General features: G+C 39.8%; 1 protein-coding gene across 5 annotated transcripts in view; it reads left to right on the plus strand.

Annotated features, from left to right (window-relative positions):
- Window positions 1–22,859, plus strand: part of Nhs (NHS actin remodeling regulator) — a 332,473-nt gene that overhangs the window by 305,297 nt on the left and 4,317 nt on the right. For 3 of the 5 annotated variants that reach the window (XM_005002183.4, XM_063242939.1, XM_063242938.1), the window contains exons 4-8: window positions 9,553–9,615; window positions 11,720–11,912; window positions 14,637–14,768; window positions 15,699–18,680; window positions 19,167–19,293. In XM_005002183.4, coding sequence (XP_005002240.1) covers window positions 9,553–9,615; window positions 11,720–11,912; window positions 14,637–14,768; window positions 15,699–18,680; window positions 19,167–19,293 — 3,497 coding nt within the window. The other 2 variants (XM_023563613.2, XM_023563612.2) reach the window with 2 other exon arrangements.

Genomic DNA, 22,859 nt, shown 5'->3' on the forward strand with positions numbered 1-22,859 from the left:
AATTCTGATAGGTGTTCCCTTGTAAGTGGTCTGTTTCTTGTCTCTGACAGCTTTTAATATTCTGTTCTTGTATTGAATTTCTGGAATTTTTATTATTATATGCCTGGGTGTTGCTCTGTTTGGGTTGTAGGTAGCTGGGGTCCTGTATGCCTCATACATCTGAGTATCTTTACCTTTTGCTAAATTAGGAAAATTCTCCTGGATTATTTCTGTGAGTAGCTTTTGTAGTTCATTTGTTTGTGTCCCTACTTCTTCTTTTATGTTCTTAATTCTTAAGTTATGGATCCTCTTATCATCTTCTTGTCTTTATATTATTGCTGTTTGTTTCTTTGTTATTTTTAAGAAGTTTTTCATTTCATTCTCCCATATTACAAATCTGCCCTCCAGTTCAGATAGTCTGTCCTTAGTTTCTTTCAAGCTGTTATGCCAGTTTTCGATAGACTTTTTAGTTTCTTGGTAGTCCCTTTGAACCTGCTTCACGTATTCTATGCTTTCTCTGTTTTCTCCATCAAACAATTCTCCCCTCTTTTTCTGTTCTTCCATTCCACCATCTGTTTTTTCCTGGGTGGTGCTTAGCATTTCTCTAACTATTCTGCATACTTCTAGCTTCAGGTCATTGATAACTTCATTCCTGAACTGGTCTATGAGGCTCTCTAGATGGCGCTTTGTGTCTATTGGTGTGGTGTCCACTATTACCTGTTTCTCAGAATTGGGGGCCGAGGAGCCTTTCTTGTTGCTGCCTCTTCCCATATTCTCTGTTCCTTATATATGTAAGCTTATATAGGAGGCCCAGCTTTCCTCCCTGTCAGCCACAGCCTGATCGAATTGCGCCGGTTAGGTGTTCCCGCCCACCGCAGCACACCAGGAAGTTCCAGACCAGGCAGCCTACGCGGGGCCGCCCCTCCAGGCCACCGTCAGGCTCTGGGATCTGGGTTGGGCTAGCCTACTGGATCCGCCAGCAGTGTCAAGTAGGCTAGGCACTTTTCACCAATCCCGCCTGAGAGGGGGATGTGTGGCTGAAGTTGCCACTGCGCCCTGATCCCTCAGGACTGCCCGGGCCCAGAATGTCCTCCGCTGGAGTCAAACTGTGGTAGAGTGTCAGTTTCTCTCACTCACCTCACCACAAGTCAGTGCATGCCTCCCTGCCCATCCTGTTTTTGACTCCGTTCGCAGATTCCCGTTCTCAGAGCTTCCGCGCGTCTCTCTCCTTGCCGAGCCGATGTAGAGGCAGCTGCCGCGCGGCGGGAAACCCAAATCGTGGCTTCCAATGGCGCGGGCTCCAGCCTTCACACTGAGGCTTTTCTGTTTCTGTTCTAGCACCAGGACTGCATTCCAAGGTGGTTTCTCTCAGCCCAGTTCGTTCCTGGGTCAGCAGAGCATATCTCCACCTGCTTATGTCTCCTTACTCTGCACCATTCCTGACTTCTGAGCCGGGTCTTTCAGAGAGCCTCCGTAGCTGCTGTTATCTGTCCGCCATGTTCTGATCATTATCATGCTGAAAGCACACAGCACATCACACTGGATCACATTTTCCTGATAGGACTCAGGAAACAGAAATAACAAGGAATTTAGATGCCTTGGACACAGCATGTCAGGAGGCAAAAGTCTTGTACTATATGTTTTATCAGTCAGGGTTCAGTCAGGAAAACAAACTACACTGTTATTTTAGCAGAGAGAATTTGACATAGAGATTATTATAAGACTGACAAGGCAAATGGGAAACTCAGATGATACGTAGTATCATAGATGGTAGTGGCAGTAAGCAGCCAATGCTTTTAGAGTTGGGGGACAGAAGGAAGGTGTAGGAGCTATTAAAGCAGCATCCCGTACTAGAACCCAGACTTCTGAAGAATGCTGTAGCTGGCTGGAGCTTGTGCTTCACGAGCTCCAAAGCTCCGAAGCCCCAGAGGAGGTGGAAACCAGACCTCCAAGTAGGGGATGCTGCCAGTCTTAGGCCCTGCTAGTGGTGCTAATCAGGCCTCAGAAGATGAACCATGCAGGCCTAGTAGGCCTTTGTGAAAGGGGCATTGGATGGCTGTCTCTGACTGACGTGAACACATGATAATGCTGGTTGTGCGCATGGGGAAAACAGATGACAAGTGAAACCAACTGCCATGGATGGGGCAAAGGGCCATTGCTGGAGTGATGCTATCAGGAATCACAAGACTGTGGAAGCCCCGTCCTCCTCTTCCAGCCTGCTAATCTTCCTCTTGTACAGAGGTCAGAGCTCAGTAGGGAGCAGCTAACAAGGAAAAAGTGTTTGGAAAGTCTCAGCATCATGGCAGAGTAAAGAAGGTAAGTTTGGAGCTGATATACCAGCTTCAAAACCAGTACAATAGCTAATGTAACCATTAGCCAATGAGTCTGCTTCATATTAAAATATCATGACAAATAAAGAAAAGTCCTTGCTGCAGAATTTAGTTTTGAAATTCTTTCTTTCTCTTTTGAGTATTATCCTGGCTATAGAACAGTCAATAAAATTACTTGTCTGTATACATCATTATACAATATTCTCAGAGTGACATTCTCTTGTATGCCCAACACTTTTTCACAGTTCAAAATACAGACAGACGACAGAATACTACTCACAATAAAAAGGAATGAATTATTGATGTACACAACTTGGATAAATCTCAAAGGCACTATTCTGGGTGAAAGAAAGGTCACACACTGCATGATTCCACTCATATAAAACAAAAAGACAAAACTAGAGTGATGGAGAACAGATAACTGGCTGCCAAGGTTAGGAGTGTGTGGCGGTTGTGACTATAAAAGAATAGCATGGGGAAGTTTGCGTGGTAGGAGAAAAGTTCTTTATCCTGACTGTGGTAGTGGTTACATGAATCTATGCATATAATAACATTCATAGGGTTGTATTCAGAGTAAAGGGAAAGGAAAAATAGGAAAGAGGAAAAGGCACATTATCTTGTGTGTGAGAAAATCTTACCTGTTTCTACTTTTAAAATGTTCACTGTGGTGAGGTCAAATGGTCAAGTACGACCCTTGTGAGATTTTGACGCATCTGGCATGAGTTACCAGTGCAAAGCTCCCCTGGGAGTGGAACTGAAGGGGCCACAGCTCCCTGCCCCTGAGCTTTTCTGTTGACTCACACTGCTGGCTCAGCTCATCTGACTTGGGTGAGGATGTTTGTGCTGTTGGTAGCAGTTCAAAGACTCTTTCTTCCCTGCACTTCAAAGCCTGGCCTGCCTTTGCCTCACTCATGTCTTTTATTTGGTACCAGCAACCTTTGAGGCTTGATGGAACTGAGTGGTCCTTGGCAGTAGCTCCACTCATTAGCAAAGCTAGCCACACAGGATGAATAAGATACTCACTAGCATCAGCTTCACAGTGATTATGGCACAGCGGGCCCCTCTTAATAGTAAAGAGCAATCCCTGTGAATAAACGTCTGAGCTAACCAGTCAGCACAGAGTGTTTTCCATCCTGGATTTGCTATAATCCTCTTTCTTATTTATGTGGGGACTACTTTTTGCAAATGTCTCCAAATATAATTTTGTTATACTTTGTGTGTTTAAAATGCTTCATTATTAAGACATAGTTAAACAAACACTCTAGAACTTTTAAATACGTAAACTTTTTTCGCATTCTGTTACCCTAAGAATTTTGGTTCCATTTCAGTTGAGATCAAAAGGAGAAAGATATGTTTTGTAATTACGCACTTTCTTTTAGAAAGCCTCCCTTTGGGTGAAAACTGTACCATTGACATTCAAGCTTTGTCACTAGGAGAAATTTCACACCCCAAATGTTGACCAACAGAATGGAATTCAAAAATAACCGAACATGTGCTCTTTGCGCTTGACTTCTTTTGACCCACAGACTTTTTTGAAAGTGATATTGCATGAATTGATGGTGTGTTCTTTTTGTTACTGGGTAGTATTCCATTGTGCAAATATAGTATTCTATAATCTGTTTCTCATTCTGCTATTAGCAAATACCTTGATTAATTCTAGGTGTGGAGTTTTGTTTGTTTGAATTGCAAATATTTCATGCAAGACTTTTCGTGAATATATTCTTTTTTTTCTTCTGTGTACTAAGTGAGTTAAAGCTTATATGTATGTTTATTACATACTTATAGTCTTCAAAGGGACTATAATTTTATAATCCTGTCAGCGATTTATGACAGTTCCGATTGTTCTACATCTTTGCCAATTCTAGGTATTATTAATCTTTTTACATTTAGATTCTCTAGTATACAGTAGTGTATCATTATAGCTTTAATTCAAATTCCCCAATAAATAATGGTGTTGTACAATTTTGTACATACTTATTCACACACACACGCATGTGTGTGTGTATTTTGACCTATGTTTCTTTTTTTCAAAGTGCCATTCAGGAGAATCAAAGAAGTGTTAGTAGTTATATGAGTATATTTGGCAGGGAAAAGGAATAAAAATATAATTTATGAAGGCAGACTTATCAATGATAAGGAGATGTTTCCCAAGCCTCAGTATTTATGCTTTTGGGTGTTTAAAATAGATGGCAATGAATGAAATAGTCAGCAGAAAAAATAACTCAGCAGACATCTTTTCCTATATATCTCCTTCTCTAGTCCACAACCATTGTCTTGAATTCTGCATGAGGTATTTAGTCCCTGAGTTTTCCATGAGGAATTCTCAACATCTTATTACAGGTACATTTGTGGGGTTCTTTCTTGCTTCACAGAAGAGCAGTGTGAAGGGTTTGAGCACTTGGCATTAGGAGTGGCAGTGCAAGTCAGGGGTATTACATTCAGGCCTTTTGCAGAAGCTGAAGGCCCTGACACCCTTGGAGAGAGAGTAGTGACAAAGGGCAAACCTCGAAAAGGAGAAAAGACTTAGGACAACAAGAATGCAGTATGTCCCCTCAACTTCTACCTACCTCCTCATTTTGCTTTGCCATGGTTGTTTGCTTCGTGAATGTTGGAGATAAAAAAGGGAAGAAAGAAGCCCAGGATGAATTAAAAATAGTCTGATTAAACATGTCTAGAAGTGGGAGCACAGCGCCAGCCAAAGGGAGACTTCAAGATAATCTTAAGGAAATAAAAGTGCTGTGTGGTTGTAGCAACAAGAGTGACGTGTGAAGCAGGAGTTGCCAAACTTTTTTAATCCTTCGGGAAAGATCAAAGCAGTTCGCATTTGTGTACAACACATCCACACGCACTCCTGCGCAAAAGAATCTGAGGCAGATGGGGGATTTTCCATCTCACAGATGGGCTGCACTACACACACAGATGCAGGGACTTACTCTAAAGATGAGTAAGCCCTATAGTAAAATAACACCATGAGCTCGTATCACCTCACTAGAAACCCAGAGTGGTTTTCAGTGGACACCTTTGCTCTAAGGTTTTATTCTCTTATTCAAATGTACCGCAACACCCAGTCTCTAGTAAATATTTCTCATGTTTAAGACAGCATGATAGTAATAAATCAACTCTGAAAGTTGACTGCTATTAATGCCATGTGGTATCAGTTAGATCACAAACCAAAGCCAATTTTTCAAAACATTTCCTGCTGGAATACCCACAACATTTTAACAGATGTCTTCTGGAAAGTTTTGAAGCAAAGTAAACCCCCATCAGCATATAAAATGAAACCAAAAAGAAAGTGAAATATAGAATGAAGCAATTATTTTTTTCTTCTGGCATTAAAAGACAGATTGGGGGAAATCTTGAAATCTTTAAATAAATACTTGTTCATATCCACAAAAGTGGGGAAATGAACTTTTCTCACATACACACTAGAAGAAAGGTTGGGTTTTAAAAGTATTCTTTCAGCATTCGCCAATGAAATTTAACTACTTTTGAGTATAGTATTTGTGATTTCTTATTCTAAACACTGGCCTTGTATCACTCTGGTTTTTGTTGAAGCTATCTCAGGAGTAGCTATACCAATGATTTCATTGGTCTGATGGGGCCCACAGGAGCAGAAATGGAACGAAGACATCAAATAAATATCCTTTGTGGGTTACAAGATAGCCATGGCTGGTACTGGCTGACTCTAAAATTTTGAAGTCTGAGTCCCCTCAAAATCAGTGATAGAAGGCAAGAATGGAAGCCTGGCAATGGAGGAGAAAATATTCCTTTTTTTTCATTTTTCAATAACATTTTATTATGAATATCTTGATAGTGCAGAAAAAGTTGAAAGAAAGAATTATAGTGAATACACATATACTTTGGGGGAGAAATTATTATTATTTTGAATCTGACAGTTTCCACCAGGGCTGACTTTGACCCTAATCTTAGAAATGCTCACGAATAAGTGAATGAGTGATCTGTTATCACTCTTCCCACACATTTATTATGGAGAAACCAGTGTTTGCTGCCACTCCTGCAGTGAGTGATAATTCCAGAATCAGGAATCCTATGGATCCACTTCTGTTATCTATTGTCCTAGGTGCCTTTTGTTCATGTTGTCTTGTCTCCTCCTATGCTTTGTTACCTTGAACTTTTTACTGGAAGTTGTACTGAAAAACTGAATAGAAATCATTTCTTTAGGAGAGATTTTTGTTTGCTTACACCAGGTATATGGGTGGTGCTAGCAGTACAGCAAATATTTATGGAACACCATTGAAGCCGTAGAAATACAGCTATGAACAGGTCTGTCTCTGAATAAGCAATGAGATCCACTTAAATAGAGCTTTAAAATATAACTTAATTCGTACAAATTTGATCAACATCCAACTTTTCTGAACCTCAATCATCAGCACCCATTAAAGGGTGGCATGCTGGGCCCCAAAGAGATAACCCAAAGGTATCATTTTTTGCAATCTTATTTCTTAGAAAACTTAGGAAAAAAATCTGTGAACTAATTTTGTATTCACCATATAAAAATCTAATCAGAAATAATCAGAACAATTTTACTTCCTTTGACTAAACACCAGGAAAGAGGACACTTTCATATACTGCACCAAAGGAGTTACTAATTCATCGAAAAAAGAAAATCATAGCCCATTTTAATAGAATAAGCCTAAATATTCTAAATCTGCAGATCATCTACAGGAACTTGAATGATTGTATCTAGGTGGAGGAAGCAAAGAGCACAACCCTTCCACACCCAAGTCCCTATACTCAGCTTTGGTCCTCACAAGCTAGAGATTGGAGCTACTATACTATTTAGTAGAGCGGCCAATTAGCTGATGGAAAAATTTGCTGTAGAGTGTAACCCAAGGAGGCCTTGACTCAATCAGTGACCCAAACTCGGTCTGTCCTAACCCTCTGGACTTGGTCACAACCATCCTCAGTCATTGCAACCTATTACTTCTTATTTAATTGAGTGAGTGTTTTTCCTGAACAGAGAAAAAGAAACACTTGTCTCTTCTGGAAAAGTAATACTCGATAGGAGAGTAGATTTCAGAGATTTGTGATAAACTACCAAAATTCACATATTGATATTCGTATCATTTATGTGCTTTCTGACCTGCAGTTTCCTACCGTGCAATTTTTTTGAAAATCTTTTAATGAGGCACCAAAGCCTTTGGTTTCTTTGAAGCAGGTGCCCTTCCCACAAAGACTTCATTTGCATTCTCCCTTTTGCCCACTGATTTTCTCTGTACGTACCACAGTGTCATTTGCGAGGCCTTCACATCATTATCTGTGGTTGATTCATAGAAAAGAAACAAGTTAGTGTCTGAACTTGGGCTACATCAACCATATCTGTCAAAACAGCTGCTTTCAGTGAGTGAGCCATAGACTCTACAGAATTGTTAGACTTAGTAATATCTGGGTCAAAGTTAATTGAGCATGAGGAGAAGAAATCTGCTCTGCTTAAAAATTAATGTATAACCTTGTCAGTTAAAATCTAGAAACTTAGACCTTGAGTGACACTCCCTCCAAATGCATGTCTGCTATAGGCTAAAGAATGACTAGACAGCTGAGGGTGGTGGCACACACCTGTCATTCCAACACTCTGGGAGTCTGCACAGGAGGACCCCAAGTTCAAGCCCTTCCTAAGCAACTTAGTGAGATCATGTCTCAAAATCGAAAAAGTGGGTGATCGTGCTGCTAAGGATCTAACTTAGTCCAAAGGCCTCGGGTCAGTTACCAGTACCAGAAGAAAAAAGAAGAACTAGGCTCAGCAACCATCTATTCTGAGCCTCTGATGGAACCAAAGGTTTCTTGTGGCACTTCCTCGCTTTGTTTTTACCCATTTTCACTAAGAGAGTAATTCTCTTGGATTCTGCGGCATCTGCTTCCTCTTTAGACTTTGAACATGCTCTTACTTTATAGGTGTTTTTCATCACTATTAAAACACACAGACCTGGTATCATTTAAGTTCACACACTTTCTGGTGAGCTTTCACCATTGGAGAGGCACTTTGCTGGATGCAAAGGAAAAATTAAATATTGTGGCTTACCCCTAGGAATTTACAATCTAATAGATATATGTGGAGATAATTCACATCACATTGAAACCAAGCTATAGGTTAAGTGCTACAGCAGAGGCCTAACTGAATCTAAAGGTGATGTTCCAAAGGGTTTCAGTGTTGCTGGGTGTGATGGTGCCTGTAATTTAAGCTTCTGGGAGAGGCTGAGGCAGGAGGAACCCATGTCTGAGGCCAACCTGAACAATTTAGTGAGTCCTTGTCTCAAAATATACCTTTAAATAAGGACTGAAGGTATAGCTCAGTGGTACAGCACTAGCTTTGTATGCATGAGGCCATGGGTTCATTCCCCAGTACCCCTTGAAAAAAGTTACAATATCTTTTTCATTAGATCCTGAAAAGAAGGCACTGGTTACCAGATTATTGTACAAACAAAACTTGCTATTGAATTTGCAGACCCAGTACAAAATGAAAATGCAGGATCTCTTACTTGAAAATTAAGAATTTCAAGAATCTCAAGACAGTGACCATGTAGCATTAAAAGAATAATGGGGGACCCATGGGACTGCATAGGAGACACACTCATGGGGCCACTGCAGTCTTCAAAGGTAGTCTATCAGGGGCTACATTTTGAACAGACTAGCAGAAGAAATTATACATGAGAAATTTTCTTCCATATAGTTCATAGGAAAATAAAATCACGGTAAGGAGAAAATAACTCAGTCTTTCCCAAATGAGCAAATGGGGCTGAGATCTAAAGAATGGAAAAGTTAGGATTTATGAAGACATTTTCACAGATATTCCACAGCTATGGGGTAAAGATAATAATAATAGTTGTAGTAGTGGCCAACACTAACAAATGGAGCTCATTGGGTGCCAGAATTCTTCCAAATATATTACATACATTTACTCATTTAGTCCTCAAAATAGCCCTGGAGGGTAGATGATATTATTTTCCTATGTTACTCCGGATGAGGAAGCTGATCTTAGAGAAGTTGAATAATTGTACCTGGTCACACAAAAACTGAGCCCGGTAGCCAGGATTTGAACTCAGGAAGTGGAGCTCCAGAGTCTGCTCTTAGGTACCATTCATACTCCCTCTTAAAACTAAAGGCCCATTTAGAAAAAGGGAGGTACCTCCATAGGTTCATTCATTACTATCATAGATTTGGCCTAACCAGGGTATACTGTGTGTACATTTTTAATTTTTTCTTCTTTTGCATTTCATGTTCATAGTTTAACAGCACCCGTTCGCCCTCCCCTACTGAGTGTTGCCACATGGCCCCATGGAGTAGAAAGGTATTGGTTCTGAGAACATTCCTTCACAGCCCTCTCCTGCTCTCTCCACACACTCTTCCTCCTTCTCTCCTTTAATTTTGTTGCAAACGCTCTTGTTTCTAACTAACAGTTGTTCTTTTTCAATTAATTGAAAGAGTGGTATTTTCCTAACTTGAATTAAACAAAATATAATTTAGACACCCATGCTATTGGCCATTTTCCCCACTTACTACCTCCTCCCACCAGGTACAATTTGCGACTCTGTTCAACACGGGAATCACCCATCGCTGTTCCTGGACTTTGTAGTTCCGAGGAATGAAATTCTAACTTGCCCTATATTTATCAAAATTCTAAAGGTTCAGCTTTTGAAATTAAAAAAAAAAAAAAGCGAAAAAAAAAAAACAGGACAAAAGAATTCTCTGGCAATCAGTTAGCCCTGTCACCATTAAGTAAAAAGTGCTTTTGGCTGCTGATCAGAACCTGTAGTAAGGTCACTGTCCTTTCTTCTTTTCCTAGTCCATTGTTATTCAAGGAAGGAATCGCCTACAAAATGAGGCCTTTGGTGGTAGGGTTTCTCTCCAGCTCTGTTCTTGCTCCAGCGCTGGCTTGCTAGCTCTCTCTCTCTCTCTCTCTCTCTCTCTCTCTCTCTCTCTCTTTCTCTCTCTCTCTCTGCATGCACCAAACTTTTTTTTCTTTTTGGAAGTTACCTAGGAAACAGTCTTTTGTGTTCAAACTTTATTTGAGCTATTCGCCTAGCTGGGAATCTGCACAAAAGCTGAAGAGAGAAAGAAGGTTGCAATATTTTACTAAAGCCTTCATGGCTAACACATCTTTCCCAGGGGGGGGAAATCATATTCTCATATCCTGTTGGGTGTGTTGGGGGGCTTTGCAGACACCTCTGTTAAGGTAAGTAAATACTGGGGATTATTTTCAACAACTAGCTCTGGAATCTATTCTTTAAGGGGACTTAAAAACAGTTCATTTGACAATACAGAAACTCTTGAGTCAGCAGGGCACGACATTTCTGACTGTGAGGATGAGAATTATTTTTAATGATTCTAATTTTAATATATTAGAATATTATTGAAACCTTACTGGAATAAGAGAAAAATATTTATTTTATATAGATACTCACTTTTCTTCAAACTGTATCAAAAAAATAAAACTTCAGTGGTAAAAGCTGGGTCTTTTAATAATCTGGTTTAGAAACCCAACCTTGAAATCCTAACTGTGACGGTGTCTTTTTAATAATTTGGGCTAGATGCCCAACCCTAGTATAAAAGTTAGACAATATTAATACTTATCAAAGGTTTGGATGGAAATTTTTCAAATGTCATATATAAATAAAAGTCTAACTATGCAACTGGAAGAAAAGTTTTGCATCGCAAAGCTGAGAGAAAAATAAACTAGGACTGTTTTATCCTTCTAAATTCGAAAAAGAAACAGGCTTGAGTCATTTCCCCAGTGATAACATTTATATTTCCCAGTATAGCTGGAAGGGTGCTGCTCAGTTTTGTTTTTCCATGTGCATGCAATGTTGATGAAACTGAGTTCTTAAAATGTAATTTCCAAAAATCATCCTCCTACAGTGAAAGTAACTCTGCCTTTTAATAGCCTCTCTGATTAGGCTGGCACGGCCTTCAGATGTTGGATTCTGGAATGTCTACTTAGTCCAGGTTTTGGGGCACATTTTCTGAGCTTTTTTTTGTCAGGCATCTAACTCACTTTCCTCCTTTCATCCTACACATCTAGATCTCCTAAGATTTTTGATAGGAATTTATGGTGAGATAAAGAGCCAAAAAGCAAATCAACCTTTCACTGGCTTAGAGATGAGCAGTTTTCATCAGTTTGAAGTTTGGGGATTTCTGACTACCTTGTCTTTCTTCCTAGTTTCATTTCACATGGAAAGCATGTTTATCTGACCCATTTTGTTTTCTTTTGTGTGGTTTGACTATTGACATAATACTTTCAAATAGTTGTGCATACTAACTATTTCTAGGAATTCTTCCTGTGTCCTAAAAGCTTACTTTTGACTTCCTTCTTTCTTATCTATATTATGACATTCTTTCTTTGTGTGATTCTGTACAAGCTATGATGGTTGAGTCTCGGTGTACTTTGTTTGCAGTCCCACCCCGCAGAGGATGAAGAGACAGATGTCATGTTAGGGCAGAGGCCAAAAAACCCAATACACAATATCCCCTCTACACTGGACAAGCAGACCAACTGGAGCAAAGCACTACCTCTTCCAACGCCGGAGGAGAAGATGAAACAGGACGCCCAAGTGATTTCTTCTTGCATTATTCCCATCAATGTCACTGGTATCGTTCTATTTTCTGTTTTGTTTTTTTTTTTTTTTGTTCCTATTTTTCCCCTCTTAGGGGCAGTTGCATTAGAATATGCTATGTATTAAATATATCCAAACCCTGTGCTGTTGGGCCTACCACCTAGAAACACCATTTTGTAAACAAGTAATATCTTTTTCATCAGAATGCAACCCTCAAGATTTACAATATGCTTTTGTCAAGGTTTGAACATCAATTTGCATATGTTCTGGTGACCCACTTGTTATGTAAATGACAGACAGTTTCTTTTTTGAAAAAAAATCACCAAATAGTTCTTTGGCTGTGGCTTACTGAAACAATGGAGACAGTGGCAGTGACTAATCAGATGATAATGATGTATGGCTTTGCAAGAAAGAAAACAGCAAATCCCAGGGTTCTAAAACCATAAATAAGGTCCTGTTATGCAATCTGAAAATTTGTTTTTATGTTTCCTTGGATGAAAGTTGGCCCTTTTCAAAGGATCAGTTAGGTTTCTGCATCAATTTTAGGGATTTTGACCTAAAAATATGAATGCCTAGATGAAGAGGTGAATTCAATTTTAAAACTAGCAAGCCTATCTTCCGTTCATGCTCTACCTTCCTCCTCTTGGGTATGAAGAATTTGAAGGGCATGTAGGTAGAAACAAGCCTAACTGTACCTTTCTTCAAAGTTTATGGGCAGCAGTTACAAATTCCAGAACTAGATTTGGTAACGTTAGCTATATGCCAAATAATGTTATATATGTATGATTTTCAAAGACAGAAGTTAAATGGTCTGTTGTTGGACTTTCTTTAAACATCTCTAGTAGTTATATTTTAACTTACTTTTATATTGAAAATTTCAGAACAGCCATATTATGACTGATTTTCATCTTGGTACTATGTGACTAAAGTTTGCATGTCCATTGAGATGCATTTTGGACACAATTATTGTTAACCCCACTCAGATTTCTCTCACATGGAATGGGAGCAAAGAGGCCAGTATCTGGGACAGATACTATTTCCCTACTGAAATACTACAATAATAAAAAGAAGTTCTAGTTGATTGGCTGGTCATGAGCTGGGAGTTAATTTGCCTGATGACCTACTCAACTTGTAGGATAAATTATTCTAAGGATGTGCGTTTATCTGATCTCTGTAAACTCAGTGGGATATATTAGAGAAGTTCAGCTGCCAAAATGGAATATTTTGGCACCCTCTTAGTTTTCAGTTCTGGAAACATCTGATTATTAGAAGCACCTGCTTCCTTCCTGACACAGTAAGTAAAATCTTGTTTTCAAATCTATGATTAAGGGCCATCATCTTGTGATGAGAAAAAAGGGAAGATCTTCCCTTCTGCTTTGTTTCAGAAGCTCTTAGACTGAGGCCTAGATTAAATATTGATTTTAAGAGCTTTAATGAGAATAATGTTAATGATGTCCATATAAAACAGTATCTGTGTCTGTGTACCATATGTTCTATGATCATTAAGATTAGAATTGAATTTTAAATTTTTAGTGGGAACTAAGAAAGGAGAATCCCACTAGTATGAAGTCTGTGATAATATTGCAATCATTCATGTGATACAGACTTTTCAAAGCAAATTCTAGAACATGTTAGCACTGTGACATTAAGCAAAACTCAACTGCTTCGTTGTGGGGCTGAACCAAGATTTTATATGCCACTCAGCCTCATGCTTAACAATTAAGTGATGAGATCATCAAATTCTAAAACATAGCCTTATGGCTCCTGGAGAGACAGCTCACTCTGAAAAATACAAGACTTTCCTGTGTCTAATACACTTTGAATTCCACACCTCCTTCCTTGTCACTGTAGTTTTGATAGGACTGCATGTAGTGTTGATGATGTGATTATATATAGACAGTAAAATTAATGAGCAGCATGGTTGGCCCCTCATACTTACAAAAACAAACAAATGGAGTAACCCTGAGAATTCCAGCTTTATAACTTGAACAGAAGAGACTCCATTTAAGTCCAGATCTGGCTCCTGCCCTACATTTTTATTTCATACTGGTAGGACAGCTGGTGCCAAACCAAAACACATCCAATTTAGCTAGTACAAGAAAGTAGACAAAGTTACATGATAATTTAAAAAACAAATCCCTGGACTGTTGTGTTTCCTCATAGCAGCGCACGTGCGTGCGTGCGTGCGTGTGTGTGTGTGTGTGTGTGTGTGTGTGTGTACATGCGTGCACACACAGGCATGCATGTGCACACACTCAAGAGAAAGATCTGGGCATCAGAGGTGGAGAGGAAAAAACTCACAAAGGCGCTTTTAATGAAGAAATGGGTCAGAATACGTTAGCTGAACTAATTCAGGTTCACTTCTTGGCTACTGATCTACTATGCAAAGGTTTCAGTTTCAGAGAGCCCAGAAATAGATCAGTAAATAGTAGTCACTAAAGGTTATAAATGCTTAAGGAGCCATTTCTGTGTGAAATTGACTTCCTGATGTCCTTTCCTCTTCTCTTTCTTTTGGTTTTCTCTTTAGCTTGTTACTTTTGGCAGTCCAAGCTGTTGTGGAGTGCTGCATTTAGACGTAAAGCTTAATGTACTGCAGCATAACTTAAATAAGAGCTGACTAGGGCTCCCTTATTTTTGTTCACAGGCTTAATCCAAACTCTCCCCTCACTTCCAATCAATAAATATCACTGTGCTCCAAGCAAACGAACATTGGTTTGCCATTTCTGAAGACTAATGAGACCTGTTTTGTGGGTTGCAGGAGTTGGTTTTGACAGAGAGGCTAGTATACGCTGCTCTCTTGTTCATTCACAATCCGTACTCCAGAGGAGACGCAAACTGAGGAGGAGGAAAACCATCTCTGGTATTCCCCGAAGAGTTCAACAAGAAATAGGTGTGGTATCCAAAAACGCTAATGGTTTTGGCCTTAAAGTGGTTGCATCCTTACAAATATTAAATGTTTGAATCAGTAGAGGTTTTGAAATGATGAGCATTTGTTTTCTATTCAGCAAGCCAGGTGGAGTTACTTTTAAATTCTCTGTTCTTGACTGGAGGTTTAATGTTATAGATTCAGGCATGTACATTCAGGCACTGTGGCTGAAATATAGCATTTTATTAATTTGTAAAAGTTTTATTAAGGTAAAAATTGTGAATGAAGAGTAAAACAAGAGTCAATGCAAGGGTTTTTGGAAAACTTTAGCTTCATTTGAAGAGAGACATACTTCGATGACATTAATTATTTTAGAAGGTAAACTGCAGGCAAACTCAAAGATTGACTATTGAAAATATGTCCTTGGTGAATGTTTCTATTTTTTTCCTATTCAATATGTTTAGAATATCCCTGCTTGTGTTTTTAAAAATTTATTATTATAGTAGCATTCTTATAAATTAGATTCTTTTTCTTTTTCTTTTAATAGAGTTTGTGGTTTCATTCATTTAATTTCTGTTATAAAATGTAGATTTAAAATAGTGGGCAAAAATGTAAGAAAATAGTGGGCAAAAAGAGAAAATGTGCTTTAGTTTTTAAAAGTGCTCACTTTTGGAAGCAAATTAATGTGACAATAAAGATGTATAAGCACATCTTTTCTTAGTATATCTACATTATATATAGATATGTGTATATGCATAAAATGCATACATAGAGACTAAAAGAAAGAGAGAGAACCACAGAAAACATGTTTACTTTTTCCCAATTTCATGTATTAATTGTTTTCTGTAAGAGAAAGCTCTGACAGGCCTGCATACACATTTGCTGATGTCTCTCAAAATGTCTATCAGACTGCTACTGTATGAAATGTCTCACTGTGCTTTCCATGTGCCTTAGATTCTGATGAATCACCAGTGGCGAGGGAAAGGAATGTGATTGTGCACACAAACCCAGACCCCTCCAACACTGTCAACAGGAGGTCTGGAACCAGGGACTCTGAGTGCCAAACCGAGGATATTCTGATTGCTGCCCCATCCAGAAGGAGAATCAGAGCTCAAAGGGGTCAGAGCATTGCAGCTTCCCTTTCTCATTCCGCTGGCAACATTTCCGCGCTGGCAGACAAAGGTGACACCATGTTTACTCCTACAGTGAGCACTCGCACAAGATCTCGCAGCCTTCCTCGAGAGGGAAACAGAAGTGGAGATGCTGAGCCCAAAGTTGGTGCTAAACCTTCAACATATGAAGAGGGGGAGCCTTTCATGCATGACCACGAAAGAGTCCCTAATGACTGCAGTGAGACTCCAAGCAGTCCGAGTGCACAGGAACACCAGCCTGTTTTGGGCCTGGCCTGTTCTCAACATCTTCACAGCCCCCAGCACAAGTTAAGTGAAAGAGGGCGGTCACGTCTATCCCGAATGGCCGCCGATTCTGGCAGCTGTGACATCTCCTCCAACTCAGACACCTTTGGGAGCCCCATCCACTGCATCTCCACTGCCGGCGTCCTCCTCAGCAGCCACATGGACCAGAAAGATGACCACCAGTCATCCAGTGGTAACTGGAGTGGGAGCAGCTCCACATGCCCCTCACAGACCTCAGAAACAATCCCTCCTGCAGCTTCGCCTCCTCTCACTGGCTCTTCTCACTGTGACTCTGAGTTGTCACTAAACACTGCCCCTCATGCGAATGAGGATGCCAATGTCTTTGTGACAGAGCAGTTGAATGACCACCTGGATAAAGTGAGAGGCCACCGGACAAACTCCTTTACCTCCACTGTTGCAGATCTGCTAGATGACCCCAGCATCAGCAACACAAGTGACAGCGAGTGGAATTACCTACACCACCATCATGATGCGTCTTGTCGCCAAGATTTCAGTCCTGAGCGTCCCAAGGCAGATAGCCTTGGCTGCCCAAGCTTCACAAGCATGGCCACTTATGACAGCTTTCTGGAAAAATCCCCATCAGACAAAGCAGATACTAGCTCTCACTTTTCAGTAGACACGGAAGGATACTATACGTCCATGCACTTTGACTGTGGTCTTAAAGGTAACAAGAGCTATGTCTGTCACTATGCAGGCCTGGGCCAAGAGAATGGCCAGGGTGTTGGCGTTCCTCCTGGTCTTCCGGACTGTACCTGGCAGGACTTCTTAGACCAAAGGAGGCCAGGGAGACCAAGCATCTCTTTTAGGAAACCAAAGGCAAAGCCAACCCCACCTAAACGTAGCTCATCCTTGAGGAAGTCTGATGGAAATGCAGATGTTACTGAGGTGAAAGAACCAAAGATAAGCAGTGGCCAACACCTGCCTCACAGTTCCAGGGAAATGAAGCTGCCTCTTGATTTCTCCAACACGCCTTCTCGAATGGAAAATGCCAATATCACCCCCAAGCAGGAATCATCTTGGATAAACCAGAGTGAACATGGTATTAAAGAACCTCAATTAGATACTCCAGACATTCCACCATTCAAAGATGAAGGTGCTGAATCAACTCACTATGCAGACCTCTGGCTTCTAAATGACTTGAAAACAAGTGATCCTTACAGATCCCTATCTAATTCAAGCACTGCTACGGGTACCACAGTTATTGAATGCATCAAATCTCCAGAGAGCTCTGAATCCCAAACCTCACAGTCAGAATCAAGAGCCACCACTCCATCTCTTCCTTCTGTTGACAATGAGTTTAAACTGGCTTCACCAGAGAAGCTGGCTGGCCTGGCATCTCCATCAAGTGGCTACTCAAGCCAGTCTGAAACACCAACATCCTCTTTCCCTACAGCTTTCTTTTCAGGTCCTTTGTCTCCTGGTGGTAGCAAAAGAAAACCTAAAGTCCCGGAAAGGAAATCCTCTCTACAGCAACCCTGTTTAAAAGATGGAACCCTCTCACTGAGTAAAGATCTTGAACTTCCTATTATACCTCCCACTCATCTTGACCTAAGTGCTCTTCATAATGTCTTGAATAAACCATTCCACCACCGTCATCCATTGCATGTTTTTACCCACAATAAGCAAAACGCAGTAGGAGAAACGCTGAGGTCCAATCCGCCACCATCTCTTGCGATTACTCCAACAGTACTAAAATCAGTTAATCTTAGGTCCATCGGTAAGGCTGAAGAAGCTAACCAAAAAGACGGCAATGGCACAGATCTACCCTACTTAGAGGAAAGTGCTTTCACAATGGCTGCCTTGTCTCCTGGTAAGATTAGGCCACATACAGCAAAGAAATCAATAACACGCCAGTTCTCTGCTGAAGACCCTATACTGTCCTTTATAGACTCCTCTGCAGTTGAGATGGGACAAGAGAAGTTACATTTGGAAAAGACCTTGACTCTGGATGTGAAGAATCACTGCAATCCAGAAATGGGAACCTCAACTGGTAGCAATCTTTTAGATTCAAATGTCCTAAAAGACCAAATACAGATGGGGAGTGAGCCTATTCCAGAAAATACAGCAAGTAAAAATTGTGGGGTTTTCACAGAAGGATTTCAGAGGGCATCTGCTACCCACCCAAATGATTTAGATGGTAAAATAATGCAGTACGGAGCTGGTCCAGATGGAGCCCCAGAGCAGGTACAGAAGGCATCCTCGGTGGATCAAGAGGAAGTTCCACAGCCAGAACCTGTGGATGGAATCACACCTCAGTCCAACTCACCAGCTACAACAACGGACATAAACAACCAACTTAAACATCAGCTTGTTATGAGCCGCCACCACGACAAAGTGCCTGGGAATATTCGCTATGAATCAGAGCTATCAACTACAAATTCACTCCTTGACAAGTGTTCTGAGCAACAAAATAATGCTTCAGGTATTTCACCCAAAAGTGCCTCTGATAATGGCAGGGCAGACGAGAGCCAAGGAAGTGTGGAGGAGGTGTCACTGAAAGGTCAGTCATTGATACCTTTGTCACTTTGTTACGCAAAGATGTGTCTTTTGATATTTCCTGAAGTTTCTTTTTCACATTTTGCATAATACTGTGTAGCCTGAGTGTTGGTTTTCTCTCCACTATTTCTTTTCATTTATCTCAACAATTGAAATAAGGAAAGAAACCTTTTGTTATTGAGGGACTAAGATTTGACATATATCTCTCCTTTTAAAAATATCACTAAGTAGCCTGGTATGGTAATGCATGCCTGGCCTGGAATCCCAGCACTCCAGAGACAGAGGCAGGAGGGACTCTGCAAGGTTGAAGTCAGCCTGGGTTATATAGTGAGTTCAAGGCCAGGCTGAACTACACAGTGAGACCCTGTCTCAAAAAAAGAAGGGAAAAAACGCCAGTAAGTAAATCTTGTTTGTTTGATCACCACATTAGGGAAACATAATAATATGCTGCAGAACTTCCACTTAAAGATGCTTCTTTTCTTATTTTAAGAATCATCACCAAGTGACGACTCAGTCGTTTCACCACTTAGTGAAGACTCTCAAGCTGAAGCAGAGGGTGTGTTCCTGTCTCCAAACAAACCTCGAACAACTGAAGATCTATTTGCCGTCATTCATAGGTGAGGCAGTTTTTCCAAGTGTGCCAAAACAAAGACATAGAAAATATTTTACTTCTTAAAGTGCTTCTTACCACATGAAAATACAGGATTTTTTTTTTTTTTTGTATGTGTAGTACTGTCAGCAAAACCAAAAGCAGGCAAGGAAGAATATCTTTTCCAAATCAGATTGGAAGACACATATGAAAGTTGGGCAATATGGGCCTTTATACATAGTTAGAACTCAAATGAGACATTCATAAGAACTACTGAGTGGCAGTTGTTGGAATTTTCACTAGGACAGACATTCTAGAACAAGTTTGTATATGAAAACAATTTGTACTCAAGTGACTTGCAGTGAAAGCTCAAACTAATCTCTGACTTATATGTTTCCCTCCTGCTCTTTTTTTCCTTCCTTTTCTACTCCTTTCTTCTCTTCTCTTCTCTTCTCTTCTCTTCTCTTCTCTTCTCTTCTCCTCTCCTCTCCTCTCCTCTCCTCTCCTCTCCTCTCCTCTCCTCTCTCCTCTCCTCTCCTCTCCCCTGTCCTCTCCTCTCCTCTCCTCTTCTTTTCGTGTTGGAAACCAAACTCAGATTTTCACATATGCCAGCCAAATGATCCTCCACTAACTACACTGGCAGTTCTTTAACTTTTAAATAATTTCTTGAACTTAAAACATATGCTTAAAGGTATAGTCATACACTAGCAAAGACAAACATAAGTTGATTCGCCAAAATAATCAGGATCCTAAGTTTGAGAAATGATTATATATATATATATATATATATATATATATATATATATATATGTATATATGTATATGTATATACACACACACACACACCCATTTAGTAGCTTGGAAAAATTAATAATTGGCCCTTTTTTCTCTCTTCTTAAAACCTAAATTTCTTTTACAGTACTACCTTCATCTCCATTGTTAATGCCCATAAGCCATGGAGAGTCCTCTGTGTCTCTTTCCCAGGAAAGGACTGTGCCATGCTACCCATGCACACCTTCTCATTTTGCCCACTGTGCTATTGTGATCAGTGTGCATTATTTGCAAGAACTGCAAATTCATTACAGCTGGTGACCAGCAAACTGAGTTGGACAGTGATGGTGAACCTTCTAGAAATTTGATGATAGGGGGCTGGGGATTTAGCTCCGGCATAAGGGCCTGCCTTGCAAGCAGGCAGTCATGAGTTCGATCCCCGGTACTGATAAAAAGGAAAAAGACGAAAAAAAAATTTAATGATAGCAAGCCACCCGATATGGCATGAGTACCATAGGTTTGCCACCACTGGAGTAGGAGTAGTCCTTGGAAAGCAAACTCATATCCAATAGAACTAGCCAGTTATATGTACCTACTCCTTTTATATAGACAACTGCCTTTTAACATTTTTTATTTTTCATTTTATGGAAAAAAGATAAAGCTAAATTTCATAACAAAATAATAGGAGACCTGACTGCCTTTTTACATTAGGTCTTGTGACCTAGATGGAACTCCAAAGAGACAAAACTTGGGGATTATCTTTTTCAACCTCATAAATATATCTTTTCAAAGCAAATTCTTTGCAAGCAATTTATAATCTTTTTCTGATATTATATTCTACTTTTGAAAGAAGTTTCCATTTGCAATTGATGCAATTCTGTCTTGAAGAAGTAGTACTGCTTTTCAACAACTCATTTTTACAGAGTTCAATTAGAAACACTTTCTGAGTGTACCTTAGCAGGCACACTTCTCCACTTAGCAAATGAAGAATTGTTAGTTTCTTTTCTCCACTGCAATCTCTGTCTAAGTTCTAATTAGATTCTTCCACCCATATACTTTATCATCAGCTCCAGGATGAATTTCTAATCTGTTACATAAGTTAAAGAGCCACGTACTTACTCTCCAAAGAACCATATCTGTGTCCAAAATAATAAGTCAGGACCTAGTAGTGGCAACAAAAGACCTGGATTAGAATCTCAACTCTGCTAGTTTTTGTACATGAATAAGTTAAACCTCTGAACTCATCTTCTTGCTGTAAATGGGAACACTTGTTGCTTACATATTTGGATTTAATGACAAAATAACATTTTCATGCCTGGAGTGTGATAGATGTTAAAAGTAAATGTTAAATCAGAAACCCTATCTTTTTGGAGGGCCAGACACTGCAGTATGCAAGATGTCAACTACAGAGGTTTCAGTCAACCTAAATCAAGCTGACCTCCAACTGCAAAGCTCCATGTTCTTTTACATTACAGATTTTATGTATGAGTCTTGTTTTTTGAAGTACTGGGGATTGACTCACGACCTTCACACTGAAGTATGTCCCCAGCCCTTTTTAGTTTTTGAGACAGTATCTCACTAAATTGCCCAGGTGAGAATTAAATTTGAAATCCTCCTACCTCAGCCTCCCAAAGTGCTAGATTTATAGGCATGCACCGCCACACCCAATCTGCCTATTTTAAGTTGAAGAGAGAGCATGTTGCCAGCACTCACCAATAAAGTGAGTTATGCTGAAAATTCATTTTTATACTTTCTTACTTAACAAAGAAAATCCATTAGATGAATGTGGTGGCATATGCTTATAATCCCAGAACTCTGAAAAGTTAAAATAGGAAGATCATAATTTCTAGCCCAGCCTGATCATCTTAGCAAGGCTCTCTCAAAATAAGAAGGGGGAAGAGGCTGGGGATGCAGCTCATTGTGAAGGATCTGTGTTTAACCCTCAGTAACACAGATAAAAAGAGAGAAAGAGGGAAAGAAAGAAAGAAAGAAAGAAAGAAAGAAAGAAAGAAAGAAAGAAAGAAAGAAAGAAAGAAAGAAAGAAAAGAAAAGAAAGAAAAAGAGAAGCCAGTAATATGACAATGGGTGTCATGGTTCCATAGACTTACTGAGTTAGGTAATCTTAGGCTTGCATTTGTATAGGGTTTATTTACTTTTTTATATCACAGTGGTGAGAGTTATTTTGCTTTCTTAAGGGTTTATGTACACAAAGCTTTAAGAACTCCAGAGATGGTCTAGATTTTCAGTTCCTCACAGAGAGTTGGTTTACTATATAGTACACTATATTACTGATAGTCCTTAGACAGCAACAGGAAATGGTATTTGCAGCCAGAGATGGATTTATTTAAAAAATCCTTTACAATTTTATATAAGGGCAGGGATTTAGCTCAGTGGCACAAGCGCCTGCCTGGTGAGTGCGAGGTCACGAGTTCGATCCCCAGTACCAAAATAAATAAAATAAAATTTTATATGGAGGAAATTTTAAAAGTAGGCAGAATAGTCTAACGTGTTCCTATAGGTATAACCATTACCCAAGTTATCAGCTATCAAACTAGAGCCAATCATGTGCCATCCACCCCTCCAACTATGTACTTGGTCTGTTTGGTATTATTTGAAACCCAATCCTGGACATTTCAACAGCATTGAAAAGATAGATTTTATAAGAAAAATCCACAGCCCTTACCCCATTGTAACCAGAAGTATAGCAGTATTTTCTTAAACTCTTGCAAAACATCCTAGTAAGTCCTCTTCCAGAACCTGTAGCCATTACGTTATTTAGTATCTGAAAAGGTCATCTCCAGAACCTAACTGATGCCTCTTGGT

Source organism: Cavia porcellus, unplaced genomic scaffold (genome assembly GCF_034190915.1).
Source record: "Cavia porcellus strain 051 isolate PalLab524CR breed Dunkin Hartley unplaced genomic scaffold, mCavPor4.1 scaffold_33, whole genome shotgun sequence".
Classification (NCBI taxonomy): domain Eukaryota; kingdom Metazoa; phylum Chordata; class Mammalia; order Rodentia; family Caviidae; genus Cavia; species Cavia porcellus.